General features: G+C 43.2%; 1 protein-coding gene across 3 annotated transcripts in view; it reads left to right on the top strand.

The window, feature by feature from the left end:
* The window catches only part of CTBP2 (C-terminal binding protein 2), a 145,751-nt gene that overhangs the window by 72,944 nt on the left and 54,193 nt on the right, over nt 1-18,614 (top strand). For 2 of the 3 annotated variants that reach the window (XM_072871378.1, XM_072871377.1), the window contains one exon: nt 7,302-7,461. In XM_072871378.1, the coding sequence (XP_072727479.1) occupies nt 7,404-7,461 (58 nt within the window). In that variant the 5' untranslated portion in view covers nt 7,302-7,403. Of the gene's footprint in view, nt 1-5,757; nt 5,780-7,301; nt 7,462-18,614 lie in introns of those variants that run through there. The other variant, XM_072871379.1, reaches the window with a different exon arrangement.

The following is an 18,614-nucleotide window of genomic DNA, read 5'->3' as shown; positions in this document are numbered from 1 at the left end:
TTGAAAAGTGACAATTACTAAATGAGAGTAGACAGAAACTGTTCTCCAGCAGCTCCAGATGGGGGTTAGTGATGGTGTTCACAAGCTGCGTGCTGGCACTTCACTCTGCAGTATAAAATGCCCTCTAATGGCCAAGTAACTGCATAGCTCATCCGACAAACCAGCAAATAGTCATTTTTCTCGGGGTTTTTAATTTGGCTGTGCTGATTTTGGTACTGGAGCAACTACCGGCTTGAGTAGAGAAGAGCTTTTGGTTATCCAGATGTGCAAACAGCAAAGGTTCACCTCGCTCCAGCATTAGTCTTTGCGATTAGTGAAAATAAATAACAAGTAATTCAGGTAACTCTGGTAAAATGTAGAATGAGATTTTCAGTATGGCAGGCACCTTTGGAGACTGTAAGATTATTTATGTATCATTTCTTCTTGTTTTATTTGAAAAGTTAAGGGTAGTTTCCCAGCCAGTTATGTGCTGTAGCAATATCAGTGTGCACATTATCAGCATCAGATATGTAGAAAAACAAAATAAGAGAGGCTGAAGGAGGCCCATGATTAATTAGCAGATGGATTAGGCGCTCTCGAAGCTAAGTGGATAATTTGGGTTCAGGTCCTGGTTCTTGTTTTGCCCACCACCGGGCCCCTGAAGGCTGTCGATGCAGGGTAAGCAGAGCATCAACCAGCTTCACTTCTGATGCCAGAAAGAGAGATGACAGTTATTTTCTTTAAAGCAATTTTCTTGCTGTCTGTTTGGGTTGCTTGTTTGTATTTTAGCTTTAGGAATGAAAGGAGTGCCAGTTCTGGTATTTCCCAGTTTTAGTTGAAAACTCACAGAGAATCTGTGGAGGGCTGTTACTACCTGTCAAGGGAGCATGCCTGGATCTTCTTTTCTCAAAGCCAAGAACTAGTCACTAACGTTGGAAAATAAAATCAGGAAAAAAAAAAGTTGAAAAATAAAATAAGTATCTCACTCCTCTCTCTTTTGTATCATAGCTATTGTGGCAACTTGAATATTGTCATTACAGTAGGTCTTCATAACATCTTTCTGGCTGCTGAGAACCCAATCTGGAGCACAGTTTGTAACCTGAAATATGATTTTTAACGAAACTTTAAAAAAAAAATACAGATCCAAACAAAAAACCTCTCTCATGCTTTATGCATCATTAAGATGGAGAGGAAGGAAAATGCTACAAACCCATATGTCTTTTTTTCCTTTGCAGGGCATATATATATATATATAAAATTGTGATTCTTCTTTTACTGAGTCAACAAGTAGCTTTGATGGAGTAGAATTGATGAGAGATACTCGCCGTGACTTTCAAGGGCTGAAAGGAATGCAGGATCAGGCCCTCTGTGTCGTCTTTGAAGCCTTATTATTTTAGCACAGTCTGTATCTTGTTGCACAATGTTTTAAGATGTGGTCTGCATCATTATGTAGCGTGTTTAATTTAGCAACAGATGTGCAGGCTCATATGCTGTTATGGTACATTTTGTTCACTCATATAATAGCAAGTTCCTCAAAATTGTTACCAGTTCTTCAGCGCAAGACTCCTACAGCATGTTATTCTCCTTTTCTGTATGGTGAAGAGCAGAAGAGCTCTTTATTTGCCATCAGCAGGTGCTAACGTGGGAGTGCCGGCTCTCCGTGAGGCACGTTTAACCTGCTGCGTTACTGCTTTCTCTGCCAGGCTGTGGCACCCAGTGAGTGCAGTTTCCCCAGCAGTTTTCGGGGGGAAGGCACCAGGTAGGCAGTGGAGGGGCAAGACTTTGGTCGTTAAGTTTGTGGGCAGAAAACAAGTGAGTCACCTAGACAAAAAACGCTTATTGCCACCCGTGGCGTCATCCAGTCATTCCCGCGGAGAGGCCTTCATGCAAAACACCACTGAACACTCTGCAGCAGCAAAATCATACTAATAACTAGTAAAAGCATTAAACCTAATTAACAACGGTTTTGTAGCAAGAGCCCTACCATCACTGTTTTGAGGGTGCTGAGGGTCCATGGGGGGGATGCAGGCTGTTGGGAGCCTGGCACTGAGGTTTGATTTACAGCCAAGGTAGTTCTTCCAGAAATTGGGAAAAAGCCTTTTTTTTTCCCCAGCATCCTACTTCCCATGCAATGACTGAGAGCGTTTAATGGAGCAGGAGAAGTCCGAACCCTGGCCACACAGAAGCTGTGTGATTCCTCTTCCCAAGTGTGAGGGTTTACATCCCTCAGGCATTTAAAAAAAAAGTTACCCTATTTTTTATTTTGGCTAATGAAAATCTATGTTTGTTCTCACTACCCATATAAATGTTTAATCCATTTCTGGTTCCTGCTGGGCTGTCGGGCTTAATGGTGTCTTGACACTGTGAGTTCCCCATATTGTTTTATTGTTGTTTAAAAGAAAACATCCAAAACCAGGATCTCAAGAAGGATCGTGTTGTCTGTCCCTTCCCTTCCATGTGCTCCCCTCCTTTCCTGCGGTTGTGGCAGGGCTTTAGAGAGAGAAAACGGTGATGGGGGCTGAGCAGGGCATCCCACTTAAGGACGTGCCGCCAGCCTAGGGAGGAAGGATGACACAGTGTTCTCAAAGTGTTCCTCCTGCATTGTACCGTCTCCTTTGTCCGCTTCCCTCCCCTGTCATTATCTCTGTGTGTCTCCTTCTTTCTTTTCTCTGCGTTTCCTTTCTTGCACTGAACTCCGCTTCTCAGCCCTTCCTGCCCTCCCCACGGCAGCTGCTGACGTCTGAAATGGTCAGCCATGGAAATGGCCAGCTAGTTCAGAAGAGTTAACACCTGGTGATGCTAACGCAGGGCTTAACCAGTTCACGGCTCTGAGGGCTGTTCTTGCATTGAAATCTCAATTCAAGTGTGGTCGAGCTTTGGAAAACTGGTCCTTAACACAAAGGAGGCTGCAGGGAGAGTTGCTGTTGGCATTGGTAGATACTAACTTCACGATTACGGACTACAGGGGCATCCTGGTCTGCTTCCAGCTGAGAGGACTGATGTCTTGCAGTAATCATGACTACAAAACCTTCTCCGGGAACCTCTCCTTTCCCTGGAGCCTAGGAAATGTCCGACAGTATCGTCAAAACATTTGCAGCGGATTTTCCCTTGTTTAAGTAAGGAGTTGTACATGTGGAAACCCAGTTTAGATGTGAGGAAGGACAGAAATTTTCCTTTGCTTTTTGGAAATGGGAGCTTTTGAAGTTCATGGAGCTAGGAGTTTCCTGCAGGAGGGAGTCTCCATTTTGTTGCTGCCATATTTCATAGAGGGTAGAAAATGTAGTCGGAAATTGTGAGCAACAGGTTTCTGTCTGACTCCACTAAGGGTCTGGGAGTGTGTGCATGCTTTTTTTGATTGTTTAGAAAGATACTTGTATTTGAAGTTAAAGAGGAATCCCACTTAACCTACAACCGTGATTTCATCGCCAGAAGTGGTGCGTTCATACCACTTGTTCATTCACACCTCGAAAGGCACCAATCGCGGTTTTATTGCATCTTAGCCGATGAGCTGCATTTCGGGCAGGACTCACAGGTGCGGTTTCATGATTGCTTACCAAAGCCTGCGGCGCTGCAGTGGGGCTGTGCGCTTGCATCGGCTTCGGCTCGTCGCAAAACAGGGTGTAGGAAACACCATTGCACTTTCCTGGGGCTGTGCGCAGAGCGGGAACGTGTGAGGCATGGTTTTGTACAGAGCGATGGCTCTTAGTCACCTGCTGGGTGCTGCCGTGATTTGATGGTGACACCGGCGATGGATGCTCTAAAATAGATGTTGCCCATGTTTGTGCTCCTGTGCTACCTACATGCACTGTGAAGACGATATAACAGTGCTAGCTGAGAGAGAGCTCAGGAGACAACACGTTCTTCATAAAGACACCTTTCTCTCATTTTTGTCTAACAGTACATTTTATTTTGGAAAAGCACCTTTTCTTTCTTTTTGTTTTCCATCGAAAGCAGGAAAAATAAGCCCTGATACAGCTTTCTCTGCTCTCATTTTCTGGCTCATGGATTGTGGTATTTAACGGGCAGTATTAAGAAGCCATTTAAATGGGTTACGTCAGGATTGGTTTTTTCCTAAAACATTGTATTTGAGTGCGTTCCTTCTTCAAATAAATAAATAACTGCTGGGCTATCATCATGTCCGAGGGTTTTCAAGAAAATTTACATTTTGAAAGACACTGTTGGAGGCTAACATGGCCATGCAATTACTGTATGTAAATCACTTCACTTGTTTCCTGATCTTGCTGAAGATGAAGTACAATTTTTGTGCATGCGCCTCTGTCTCTCAAATTTCGTTATACAATGAGGTTTTCTTGTATTTTAATTGCTGAGCGTGATTTTTGTTCTGCCCAGCCTGTATTTATTTTATTGTGGGAGACATTTAGCCTTGCGATTGTTTTGAGATTGGGCTGGGTGTAGAAATCATTGAGGATAGGTTGAAGTTGGGTGCGCAACTAATTGCGTCCTCCATCCCACAAATGGAAGAACTGCTTTCTTAATTACAGCTTCATAGGAAGGCTGGGGAGTATCCGCTTGTTTCTGTGCCCCGCACATCTGCTTTTCTCCATTTTATCCATCTCTGCCAAATCCTGCTCGGCAGCTCCTGCCACATTTTTAATAAGTCTTCTGAGTTGGGCTTTTATTGCTGGTTGATATCATCATGGACACCTGTCAAACAAAGATGGAATAGTTAACATCATTAGGAAGGAGTTCATTCACAGGCATTACATTAAGCTGTGCGGGATTCTGATAATATGAGCAGTAATTTCTCATTAGTTTCTTTTGTAGAAAGTTTTCCTCCAGGGAGTAATACAGGGAATTGAGATGGCAGGAGAAAAGAACTTTAATGGAAGCATTCGTCCATCAGAAAATGCACTCTGTCAAAATTAAATACACTTTGCATATTGATTTTGTTTGGGAAAAAAAAGGGGAAAAGAGTTGCAGCCCCAACATGATGAACCATTTGAGCATTTTCAGAACAAAATGATCACTTTTTCTTTCCTGACATGACTTTTTTATAACCTGGTATTTCTCCCTGAAAGGGGAGTGGGATGTAATAGAGGTAAAAATTCATGTATATGCTTTTAAATGTTGATCATGGAAATACTGCTAGCTACTCTGGCTTTAGCTACACTAACAGTTTAATTTTTGTTGTAAGAAACATTTTGACTGTAGCAAGCTTCTGCCTCTGGAATGGAAGTTTTCTGCTTCTTTTAGAATGGTGCATTAATTATTAATGTGAGTGGGAATCATGCTCTTTAGCATCCCTATGTTTAAAAAAAATCAATTAATTATTGCTATAAATCTCAGAGATTATGCTGCAGTTGCGCTGCTGGGAAATTGGCCATTAACTACCAGGAAATCGCCTATCTTCCCTTAGTCAGAATTCAGTTGTACCAACACAACCCTTTTCCTTTTATAAATTAACTATCAATGTGATGCATAATTGATAACCATTTATAATAATAACAATAATCTCCATGAAATTGTCATCTCGGTATGCAGCGGCTTTGTTAGAGCCTTTACCCCTCGCATGCTCAGCCTCGCCTATTGCGTTTGTTAACTGTGTTTTCTGGGAATTTATTGCTTCACTGGCGTGGTTTTAGGAGAGCCGTAAGCTGTTGCAGAGGAATAAAATGCAAGGTAGAAATGCCTGACCGGACTATGTGAATATGAAGAACCTGAAGTGTTTCAAGAGGACGGGTTAAGTGTTGCTATCGCTGCTCTACAGAAGGGGAAGCAGAAGTCGAGGTTACAGACGTCGTCCAAGGTCAACTTTTGGACATCACTCTGGATTTTCCTGGTTCGCGGTGTCTTCTTCTTGTGTGTCCTGTATTATGTGAACCCGGGGGTTTTCTTAGTTTGACGTGAAAATTTTGTTTGCAGATAACGCAGTGTGAGAATCCACCTGCCACAGAGGAGCTGTTTTTGTTGTTTGGGGGTGAATTTGATGGAGTGGTACCGAGTTTGTGATTATTACTGGCTCTTCAGAATTTATTTTTTAACCCCTTCTAGTACTTTGTATGCAGAGTGGTTGAGACTTTGCAGTGCAATACAGATGGCCACTCAGGAGAGGATTTCTTGCTGTGCTTGCGCTCATGCCTGTCTCCCTCTTCCCCTTCTCTCCTTGCAAGACCTCCAAAAACCTGGTGGTGTTTTGCTTTGTTTCTGGAAATCACAGCTTTCCACTCATTCTGCTCTTTTGGCACCTTTAAGTAGGCTTAAAAGGGTTGTGGATGGCTGGGGGGGGGCAGGAACTTTTTGAGCAGGATGCGTCCGTGGAGGTTTTGTAGCTTGTACCAGGGTCATCTGTCTTCACCTTAAAATATAAAAGAGGATATTGAATCACTGGTAGTATAGCAGAACTCAGTAAAAAATTAGTAGTACTAGTGTTGAATTGTTTGAATTCAGTTGTCAGCATGAGATCTCTTTTTGTATGTCTTGATTCATGAATACTGTTGTGGAATTTGCTTTGAAAAGCTCATATCTGGATTCTACAATGAAGTTGTTGGGTAAAAGTGCCACAATGGCACGTTCAGGGGCTGCAGCCTGAGCTCAGGTGGGAGCATGCAGGGATTAAACGAACCATTGGTGCTCTGTAGGAACAAAAGCATCAGACCTGAGAGGATCCATTTAGGGTCTTCCTCTGTGTCACCAAAATGCAGAAAGCCTGCAGCTGCTGTCCTGTTGTAGAGCATTTCTTATAAATCAGCCACACATACCGCTTTATGGATTGCTTTATTTCATCGGCATTTAAAAGTGCGCATGCTAGAAACAACAGCTCTGGCACCGAAAGTTTAATGTTAGCCCTTCAAGTATGAAGGTAAGGACAGGCTACGGTGACAGCTGGAATATGTATCAAGGTCTAGTTGCAAATTCAAGGTCCACTGATGACTTTTACAGGGCAAGGCTTAAATAAGACATGAAAGTGGTTTGTGTGTGTGCATGCGTGTGAAAGTACTGGAAGAGCAAAAGCTACTTTCCCTTTTTTATATACTCTCTAATAATCTTTCAGTGTCTGTGAGCCTATAAAATAGCTTAATGGATTTTATCTGCTAGGAATAGATTTTTAAGACAGAAATAAAACTGGGAAGGCCATACAGCGCTTTGGCAGCTCTTGTGTACAATGCTGTTTTTTCTGGTCGCAGGGAGGACAAAGGGGCTGTAAGCTTGATTTGCAGTATAAGATGTGTGACCGGTGGGACGCTGGGGTTGGAAGCACTAAACTCGCATCTGTCCTTCTAGAAACCTGCTCTGCTGTTGGGGACGGGCAAGTCTCACCTGGTGTGCTGGCAATCCTAATGAATCCTTTCATTTCTCTGCAGGATCGACAGTGGCGGTATGCACGCCGATTCCTGTGAATTTTCCTAAGCTCCTGGGGGACTGCTTTGCTTTTTGAATCAGAAAGTGACAAAATACCATCAAGAATGGCACTTGTGGATAAACACAAAGTCAAGCGGCAGCGACTGGACAGAATTTGTGAAGGTAGGAGTATGCTCCACTTTTTCTATAAAAGCCAACAGATGGTTAAGGAAGAATATCTAATTTTTACTTAGACATAAAGAGATCCAGATCCAGGACTAGATCCCCTGTCCTCCTTTTTGTTGGCTCCTCCATTTTGTTGGCTCAAAATACAGTCATACCAATGTATGGACATGGTATGTCCATGGACATGAGCCCCTACCACCACTGTCCTGGGGCTGGCTGCAGGGCTGCGAGCACACCGTGCGAGGCGTACGGATAAAGCTCAGCACCCTCCAATTCCATGCAGCTGCTCCCATCCTTCCCCGGTTCAGGCTTTGGCTTGCTTCTCGGAGAAGGGCAGAATGTGGCTGTCTCAGAGTTGATTCTTCACTCAGGGGGCATGGAAGTGGGTGATCTCCCATAATATTGACTATCATCCTATGGAAAATTTAAGTCGTTGTTGGAGTATTTCTTTTGGTTTTGGGAAAATTGTTAGAACAGCTTGTGTTTCATAGGGCAGATTTGCTGAAAATCGGTCTTTATTAATAGTGTGTTACAGTGTCACAGCACAGGTGACTTTTCCCTTCTGTTTATTCAGTTTTCCAGCAGAAAAAGTCTGTAGGTAACATTTTCTATTGCAGCTCACCTAGTGTAAGTTGCTTATGATAGAAATCAAGTGATGGCAATCAAGCTCTGACTTCTTTGGTGCACACTCTGATGATTCTCATGCAAACCAACACTCATGAAAGTTTTACCATCAGCAGCAAAAGCAGAACAGAGCGTTATTTTAGGAAGGGTATCTCAAGTCGTATCTCTTAAAGAATTCCGGTGTTTATCTGCTCTTAAGGAGATGGATAGTGGCCTGCAGGGTAACAGTTTGCGGTATTACTTGAACGCGAACGAGGTGAAATAGGTTTTGCTCATGGATGAAAGCGCAGAGCTCACGGGGAAGTTGTACTGCGTCCATTTGAGCAAAAAGCGTGGGGCTTTTTGGAGTTTCTAGTGAGTGTAAAATGTTGTCAGCGGGACAGGGTGGTTTTTGCCTTGAGTTTTGTGTATTATATATTGCTTACTTTAGCACGTCAAAGTAAAACTCCCTTGCTGTTGCTTTAAACTTGTCATGAGTTACTCAGCTCTATTAATTTTGCTCTGTTAATTTCAGAGGGGGGAGGCAAAGCAGAGAAGATGGGAGTGAGGAAGGAGTATCCAGGGTACACTGCAGTGTGGAGCTGCATATTTCTCCTCTTGAATGTCATAAACACTCAGGTGTAGTACACTATCTCATCTTCAAAATTTACTTTGAACTTGACTTAAAAGAGTTGTAGCAGCTGAGTCTGGATTTTCAAAAGCTGCCTTCCCAGTTTGATGTTTACTATCAGATCTAGTTGCTGAGTGTACAAGAAATTCAAAAGGATCATACGACAAACCTGCTAACGGAGCTTTAGATGTGATTGAAGTTTAGATTATTTTCCTCTGATATATGAGCTTTTTTCTTCTTTCTTGGTCAAAAGATATTCTTTTCTAATCTGTAAATGTGCAGAAGACATAACTTTTCTAAGTATACTTTGTCATTTGCCACGTTTTGTGATTTGATTGAAAGGATGGGATTCCCTGTTGTAAGACACTGTGGTGTATTTATAAGCAACAGATTAGGACTGAGTGTAAGCAACTTTGTAAAAATTACCTTGAAAAATGCAAAAAGCTTAGGATTTTCCAAAATCCTAGACTTGTAGGCCAGCGGTATACTATACTGGCATCTCTGATGGCTGTTTTTTATTACAGTCTCCTAATCTTGGATTATAGCGTAGTAAAGCACTGAAGAGGGGCCATTCCAGCTGCGGTGAAAACACATTTTGAAACAAACGAGCATTTCTCTTGGTTTTGGTGTGAAAGGTATGTGGAATAATTGGTGAGAGGTGGTGAAAAATTAGGGAACTACTTCAGCAGACTGATGAGAGGCGTCTTTGCTAACAGAATGGTGTTCAGTGAGAAGAATCTCTACCGCTCCATCAAGCCGAGTGCAACGTGGTCCAAAGAAGCTGCTTTTAAGGAGTTCCTGTTCTGTGGAAGCACTTGTGCAGCTTTTCTCTTTAAACAAGTGGATGGGATACAAAGCTATATTTACGTGATGAAAAGCTAAATGTTTTGTAGCGCGTAGGTGGATTTCTGTGCTTTTTATGAAGTTGGGTATACTGTACCATCCCTTTTACTATTCACAACACAAACCCTTGGAGCGTTTGCTAGGAACAGACTTTATTCCACACAGCAGGATGGTGGCAGGTCTGGAGGTGAAATATCCTTGGGCTTCGTGTTGTAATCACTATCCATACTGCCAAACTATACTACTTAACGCTTCAATTCTTCATTGTACTGTACGAACTGCCACTGAAGGATTCTTCTTCATACGGGCTTACTGAAAACATAACTAGTCACGTGTTGAGGGAAATAGCTTACAGACTGCCACAGTATTAAAAGAGTATATTAAGAAGCTGCAGTGTTTGTATTACTCTGTTAAACGTGCATCTGGCATGGAAAAATAATCCAAGCCATTCAAGGGGGCGGTATCTTTGAAAACACTGGTTCGTAGCCTTTACCGGCAGGTTTATGAGTCTTCCAGGAAGAGAAGCAGTTCAGTCTCATTGCGTTGCTCAGCTTGACCAGTTCCTCTGGTTTTTTTAATATATAGTTATGACATCTTTGTATGACAGTGTGACTTTTTCCTCTAAGCAGGCTGTTTTGAAGAGGTGAGCTGTTTGCACCAGGTAACAGATTTTGCTCTGTCGAAAAATATGGGTGGGATAAAGGCTGAAGACTTGAGGGGATAAAGACATTTTATAAAGACATTTAGAGCAGTCTGTTAAGAATTAAGTGGGTTTGTGATGCCCGTCCGAATGAAGCTAAGTCAGAGTGTGCTCCAGTGATCTTGGCTTACCCATTCCTTTCTTTTCTGGTTGTCCCAGAGAGTTTGGGTGCCGATTCTGTAATTGGATCCATGTGGGTGGCAAGATGTATCCAGTGAATGGCTGGGGCTTTTGAAAATAATATATGTGGAGTGGTTTACATAATTCCTGTTTGTGGAAATGTGTCTAATTACGTAGCAGGTCAAAATATGCTTTAGAGGTGGAGCTGCTGGTGCTGTGTTTAGTGAGACTTGTCCAGCACCCCCTAGTTCAGATCCTGTTCCCATTAGCTTGTAATTTTGCCACATTTTAAATTTGTTTGAGCTGAAATTTTCCATTCCATGATGAGTTCTTACCTCGGGGTGAATTAAAACAAAAAAAGTTCCAGCAAAAATTGTGGAGCCGTGTCCGAGTGGGAGATGGAGAGGGATGTTGTTTTTGCTGTGTTTGAAACAAAGCAGAGCCACGATCCTGCAGCCGCGCTACCCGCCTGCTCTGTTTCGGATAAAAAGAGTCTGAATTTTGCAGCAGAGTTGCTGTGGTGTCAGGAGTGTGCCTGTTATTGTTCCCAAATTTGGGGCAATTTCTCAGCCTTTGAAAGAAATGAAGTGAGCCCAGCTAACGCAGCAGACGGTCGTGTCGTGTGCTCTGCAACGCTCCCACGGGCACAGGGGTGGTGGGTGCGAGGTGGGACCTCTGCCAGAGCGCAGGCGTGCAAAGGGGGAGCAGCAGGGTTAGGTGAAGATCAGCTCAGACAACTGGCCCTCAGCCTTAGGCACTGCAAAGAAATAAGGTTACACTTCTATCCTTCACGGCCACCTTGATTTTAAGTTGTTACGGCCGTCTCGAATGGCATGATCCTACAGGTATGTGTTTACTTCTCCTAGTCCTGTAGGCCTGGCAGTTTCCTCCTGCTCTTCAGGGGCTCTCCGGGGTCAGTCTTGGCTCTGCTCAGCGTTCCCGCACGGCCTCCTCTGCCTCCCTCTGGGCAGCAGAAAGTGAGTGAAGCTCCAGGTTGAGCAGAAACCGTGGCAGGCCCTGCTAAGATGACAGAATATAGGCAAGATGTGCAATATTGCTGATACGCTGATTTCCTTGCTGTTTTGCTGAAGGAACGGTTCAGCTGCAGAATCCGGCCACAGACGGTGGTGTCCCTGTCTGCGCAGTGCCCTGGTCAAGGTGGCTTGTTGCACTCTCACAGCAGGGATTTCAAACCATCAGCAGCAATAACCCTCAGGGCACAAGCTCACCTGCCTTTCATTCAGGAAACAACAGCAGAGAGAGATTAAGTGTAATTTTTTCTGTGCTACCTGTGGCAGAACGAGGTGTCCAGCAGTGCCTCCAGGAAACCCCAGGCTCAGAAAACCGTGGCACTCCCATAGGGCTCCGGTGCTTGTACAAGGCATTCCCGCGCAAGGAAATAACTTGAAGCATCACTTCTGCTGCACAGCCTGCTGCTTGCTCAGCTGTTCTTTATGCTGTGCTTCTGTGAATATGGTTTAAAAAATATTAAATAATACCAGGAGCTAGACAGGGAGTGAGGAGTAGCCCTCCGCAGTTGCTGGCAGCAGCTTTGGGAACAGTCTGTCTGGGAAGCCAGAGGAGAAGGTGCTACGGCAGCGTGCAAGGTTGCGTTGTCATTTCCTCATGAAATGTAGAAACTTAATGGGGACAAGGCAGTAGTGGTGGCACATCCAGGATACAGGATGGCAGTGTCTTGCCTGTGTGTAAAACAGGGGTTTCCCAACCCCACTGAATTCCTCTTTGATGATCCCAAGTGCTGCCTCTGCTCCATACCATTGCAACTGCGCTACCGTGCTGTCCTCAACACCAGTGCCGTGAAATTTTAATGCCTGGCTTTATAGGTTAAAGTTTGCACTGACATTTATGAGTCAGTTAAGCTTTCAACACACTCCCCGAAAGTGGCAGCCCTGGGATGAACAAAAGCAAAGAAACAAAAATAACTGCAAGGCCAAGTGAGCCCAGACATTTTCTGATAGAGTTTTTGCTTCAGGATTTGTCATTATCCAGTAGGAAATCATGTCCTCACGTGTCAGTTTGTGCCACCAAAGCTGTCTGTACTTTGAAAATAGCAGAACTGTTTGCAGTGCCAAACAAGCCATTCATATTCTTTGTTTTCTTTCAGGTCCTTTGATATGTCTAATGGCCAATAAATGCCAGCACAGTCACATAATACTTTTCAGTGCTTAACGCATGAGTCTCTCGGCTTTTTGACTTACTGACTTATATTCAGAGTGGCACCCTAGTGTCCTCTTCAGATGAGGCTTCTCTGGTGCTACTCATAATTCATATTTCCTTTAGGAATTCCTCAAGTTCACTATAGTATCTGTGTGTGGCCTTGACCCTCCACATCCCCTCCTTTATCAGCGGGAGTGGGGAACTGCCGCGGATACTGATGGTTCTTGGGTAGGTCTGAGTCCTTTGATGTTATACTTAGTCTTGAAAAGCTTGAATAAGCACCTTCCCGTGATGCATCGGCCAGTTGGGATGGTGGTTTTCTCTCAGTTCTCATATTTCCCCATCAATTTGGTGGCCATTCAAGGGAAAAGAAACAGGAGCACTTGAACGACATACTTGCATTTTCAGGCTGAAGCAGGAAACTCAAGATGACCTAGGAAATGCCTTTGTTCCTCCAGCAGCCAGTTCGGTTGATTGCTCGTTATTTGTTTGTTTGCGGTGGTATCTGCTCTTTGCTGGATTTTGACCAAGCCCTCATTAAGGAGGGTGTCTGCTCTGAAGAGTTCACAGCATAGAGCACCTGATGGTTAAAACAAAGTACATATGATCTGAAAAGGAGTTGATGTCAGCAGCTGCTGCTCGGAGCAAAATCTACACATCTTGCAGCAGTCGGGAGACGACGTGGCCCTAGTGCTGCACATCCATGCATGTGTCTGGTCATCGCTCTGAATTACTGAGTTGGGAACTCTCCCAGCTGCAGTTGCTGAATCATCCACAAACAACCCAATGACCGAAAGTCCAGAGAATTTACTGCTGGGTTAGTGGTCTGGGTTTCTTGCTGATGAGGTTTCATCCTTCTTGTTCAGCAGGATGCAGGGAGGGTGCTGGGGAGCACGATGTGAGCAGAGCGGGGGGCGGAGGAGATGGGAGGAGGGTGGTAGCACTGGTGGGAGCCTAAAGCTGGCTCATTTTTTTAGGAGGTGGGGAGGGATCTGTGAAATGGGGGAGGGAATTTGGGGAAGGAAAGGATGGTTTCATCATCAACAAAGTCATCTCGGCCGTGGCTGCATGAGGCTGGTTAAGTCATTTCAAGGGTGGACAGAAATTCTGTATTCCACATTTCCATCTGTGATGGAAGTCAATGAAAACCATATCCAGTAATATTTGGATAAATATACTATGTAATGCCAGGTACTCTGGTAAATACAAACCTGTATCTATAGGAGGGGTGCTTTTTACCTGCTCTTTATTTCAGTTTCTCATCCATAGAAGTGGACTTAATATTCACACTGTCAATTCTTGCTTGTGGTGCGCTTCCTTATCGTTAAAATCTTATCGTTAAAAAAAACAACCAAACAACCCTCAATAGAAGTGCCCCTGAAGACCTGTAGTGGTTCTGGCTTTTCAGCAGTATTTGAACAGTGTGTCCTTGAAGTCTGGGCTCACACACGACTAACAGCAGAATATGGAATAGGTTCTCATTCAACAACTACAGTCCATTCGTGCTTAAAAAATAGAGGAAACTTGCTCGTGGAAGCACATGGGAAAATGTACTTAAAAACTACAAGGCAGTCAAAATGAAAGTTCTACAAGTAACCTGAATTCTGGCGTCCTCTCGTTTTCCAGGCCTTAGTGTTTTGTTAACATGGTATTGTGTAGGAAATAATCAGTTATAAGACATAGTGGTACATGTAAGGCCAGAAGATGAATTGTTTCAATGCTCAGCATCTCTCTTCCAGACCATTGCATGTCTGAGGGTCTCAGGAGTGACTGGGCAACTCTGGAAAGTGGCTGCTCCTTTGTGTAACCTAACAGTGGCTAAAATGAGTATGTTTGATATTTGGGTGGAGAAATTTTCTTCCATTCTTGCCAATTTGAATGCCAAGTAGCATCTGATAATACTTATTTTTACTGCTTAGAAATAGAATCTTATTATCTCAGGAAATTCTTATCACCACTAGTCATTTGATGAGAAACAATGAGTTAAAGATGATATCAAGTGTGGCAGAAATTGCTTGTCCTGAGTAAGTGTGACTTATTTAGAATAAATATAGACCTCTTTTTTTCTAGTCGATTTGAGTTTGTTTGTTCCATGAATATTAAACACAGTACAAGGATTTCCCCCCCACAATAAAGCTTTTTATACTTTTAAGTTTCCACCTCAAAGCACACAAAGTATCAGGCTTTTAAGGAAGGGTTGCTTACCACATTTTGCCTAGAGAAAAGGCAGAGTTGGCTCGTCAGATCCTCTGCCGTTGCACCCTGGGCTGATTTATGCTAACTGAAGATCTGTCTGGCTGCTCCTGTTTTGTTCTTCTGAGAATCCCTATGAAGTTCTTTGGCCTTTATGGAGGTTTCAAAAAACCACTTCAAATTCATACAAAAGCTGGATTACACCTCGTTTTACTAATTTGGGCAATGAAAAGTATGCCATCCAGCAGTGCTCTTAATTACCTGTTCGCTGATAAGAGGCATAGCAGGTTTGGGAATTACTTGTCATTAATAAGTTTCGTCAAAAATTTAAGATTTTTTTAAAATTGGACAGAATCCTACGGATGAAGAAAGTTCAAGCAACCTCAGTGTGTTCACAGACGTTATTCAAGCTTATTGACCTTATTCCATGATTTTCAACCCTTTTGCTGTGCTGAATCAAGAACTCTGTATATTTTTAAGTGGACATCTTCTGCTTTGTGACGGAGGTACTGTGTAGCTCCTATCTCCAGGTATGCTGTTGTCCTTACAGCACAGAGGCATAGGCTGCTCAAGTAGCCTTCAGTTCTGTGTAGATTTTTTTTCTATGCATTCGCTTACATGCAGTCTATCTCCTGTGACGTGCCATAGGGGGATATGCATGACAAGATGTAGGACTTGAGCCAGATATGAAGCCGGCCTGACAAAATCCCCCAGGCATCCGGTAAAGAGTAAGACACATTTAGATAAGGTTACAGACAAAAATTTCATTAGTTTGGTATGCAACTTTTTGTAATAGATATGTAACTCGGGCTATTGCAAGGAGAGCTCCCTTTTCCCTGAGACTTGAGTGCTATATGCACAGAAATAGGAAAAAATACTTCTGTTGTGTTCTTGCGTTTAAGTCCACATTTATGGTAACTTAATACGTGTCTAACTCTTAATTCTGCCTTGTATTTTTCCATTTTCCCCAGCTTTAAGACAAGGTTCCATGTAACACGCTTTATAACTTCATGTCATTAATTAAGAAACAATTACAGCTGATGACTTCAATACCATCAACTTAATTTTCATCCTTACCGCATTTCCCATTTAAATTAACCGATTTATGGATTACCATGTTGTCATCACATCTGGGTTTTTTTCTCCTTACTCTAAATCCTCCCTCACACTTAAAGATTACTCAGAAAAATGATAATATCCCCAGAATATGCAATGAGAAGCCGCGTTAAGGGGTTGTTGGAGCGGTGGCCTTGGGGCAGCCCTGTCCCCTATTCCCGAGCTCCGGAGTTTGGGAGCGCTGCAGAAGCCATCTCCAGCATCCAGAGGGTGGAAGCTGGCTGCTTTACCTCTTCCCGATATGTGATGGGAAATGATCAGTCCTCGGGGACAGATGAGAACGGGATGGATTTTCCTTCGAAATACCAGAAAAACCATGTATCTAACTCCTAAATTAGAAACTTTCAAGGACTGATGACGTTTGGATCTGGACCTAACTTTGAGGTTTGATTCTGATTCTACTGAATATTTACTAGTAAATATTCTGACAGGAGTAGGACATCTGGCTATACTAAAATAAAGCTGCAGAGAAACACATTACACAACTTTTCTTTTATATTTTTTGGTATCCACAAACAGATGTAATGGATCGAAGTGCCAAAACAGCGAATGTTTTAATTATGTCTTTTATATCTGAGAGCTTTCTTCAAAGAGCAAGTTTTCTAGAGTTGGTTGTGCATTTTTGTTGCCTTAAAATTAAACGGCATTGATCATTTCTTACTGACACTTTTATATAGCCCATTAGCTTAACACTATTAATTCGTTTTGGCTTTTTTTAGGTTGTCTTTTAAATTTTTTTTTTAAACAAACACTCTCTGCTGCCATCTAGCACCTCAAAACTTATTAATAATCAGCTTCAGTTCACAAAATAGCCTATAGTTCTAGACTGACACTCATTTTTGAGAGAAAATAGTATCGCTGCCTGCTAATGATGACAGGTATTTGACTGAATCAGCAAATGAACCTAAGCAAGGGACGCGCGGCTGGCAGCTTCGGCCTCGGGGTCATCCCCGCTGGGGAGCAGCCATCCCCCGTAGCCTTCCCATGGATGGTGAGGGACCACGGTAAGACATACCTGCAGGTGTGGTCCCTCCACATGTCATACTTTGATTTGATTACTGCAATACAGTACTACAACATACCAATCTGTTTAAAAAGCACTGCAAAAGTATTTTTTAGCTAACATAGTATTTCCTCCTGGTTTGTTTTGGGTTTGGGTTTTATCTGCGTTGGGTCTGCAAGGGAAGTACGTGTTTCAAGCTCTTGGCATCGTCAGGGGAAGTAAGGCAGAGAGACACCCTGAACCCCAGCCTGTTTATCTCCTCAGGACCGTGTTACAGTCTAGTAATTAATTATTTTTTATGCAAAGCCCAGACATGCATGGCAGAATTCAGAATTACAATATATATTCATTTACCAATGGATTTCTGTACTGCTTTCTGGGACAGATATAATTCCCATGCTTTTCATTACATGTGCTATTTAAATCTTGATCCTGAATTCTTATTAAAAATGATGAGATTTGACCTCAAGGTCTAATACCAGTTTTGGAGACAAGGTGCTTGATGTGATTTCTAAAGGATTATTTTTAAGAGCATTCGTAGATTAGATCTTTGCGAATAGTTGAGGGATGTGCCCAATGAACCTTGTCTACTGGCTTTTAGACTGCCGTTCAGCATCCAGATTGATTTTTATTTTGTAGTCCTTGAAAGTGTGTAGTTTTGTGGTGTAGGAATACATCTGATATTTTTATTATCCCTTTGTTGATGCAGGAATGTGACAATGCTGTTTCTGCTAACTTTTATTGGAGTCTTCCCATACTTGAAGGCAAAATTGTTTCTGATTGAAGTTTCAAGAGCTTGTAGGGCTCATTCCAATGGCTCAGAGTGTGTTTTAGAGCTGGGGGTTCTTGTTTTTTAACTGCGAGTATATTTTAGATGATTGCTAGCTTCCTGCATTTGTTATCTGCAAATCGATTTTCATCCCGGACGGCAAATAACCAGGGGTTTGCCAGGGGAGCAGGATAACATGAGGTGACAAGTTACCACGTGCTCGTCGGGGTGCTTCTACGCATACCCTTACTCTGCGATAAATACAAGGTAATTGGAGGTAGGGTACCCTTCAACGAAAGACGGGTGAAATGCCTCCAGCCGGAGAGTTGTTGGGATGTGGCAGTGGTTTGAGACGCGGCACTGGCTGGCCGGGAGGGTAGGAAGGAGCCGCCTCCTACACCAAATGGCTTCCGAGCAGAGATGGGCACAGAAAAGCAGCAGAGAGGCAAGCGGTCAGGTCCGCAGTGATCAAGTAAAAGGTCACTGTAGTTTCACTACGTGAAATGCCGCCGTGCACCTTCTCAGCACGATGCCAGCTGGTGTGAGTGGAAGAGGCTTTGCATCTTCTCTCGTCACGTTGATGTGTGGGGTTTGGGGGGGTTCTTGGGAAATTACCCAGAATGGCACTGCAATACTGTGTCATCACTTTTGAGAGTAAACGTCTGTTTTATTTGGTGGGGGAGGTAGGCTCCTTTGCTGTGCCTCCCCATTTATTTAGGTACGATATTGACCTTTGATTTTCCACATGCATGGGCCCATTTGTATGGAGCCAGTGGGAACAGCAACTGAACCCAGTTACAGATTCCAGTTTGTGCGTAACATTTAGAGGCAGCGTGTGCTAGTGCATTCCTGTAACTTGTAATGCATGTGAGCCAATGGTTACAGCACGTTTCTATCCCAGCATAAGCTGGGACGTAAGCTTTTGGGTTTTGCTTTAAAGTCATCAAAATACAGAATTACATGAGGCAACGATTGTTTAATAATCGGCTGATCT

The sequence above is a fragment of the Ciconia boyciana genome, chromosome 8, assembly GCF_034638445.1.
Source record: "Ciconia boyciana chromosome 8, ASM3463844v1, whole genome shotgun sequence".
Classification (NCBI taxonomy): domain Eukaryota; kingdom Metazoa; phylum Chordata; class Aves; order Ciconiiformes; family Ciconiidae; genus Ciconia; species Ciconia boyciana.
This window is presented reverse-complemented; position numbering and strand designations above follow the sequence as displayed.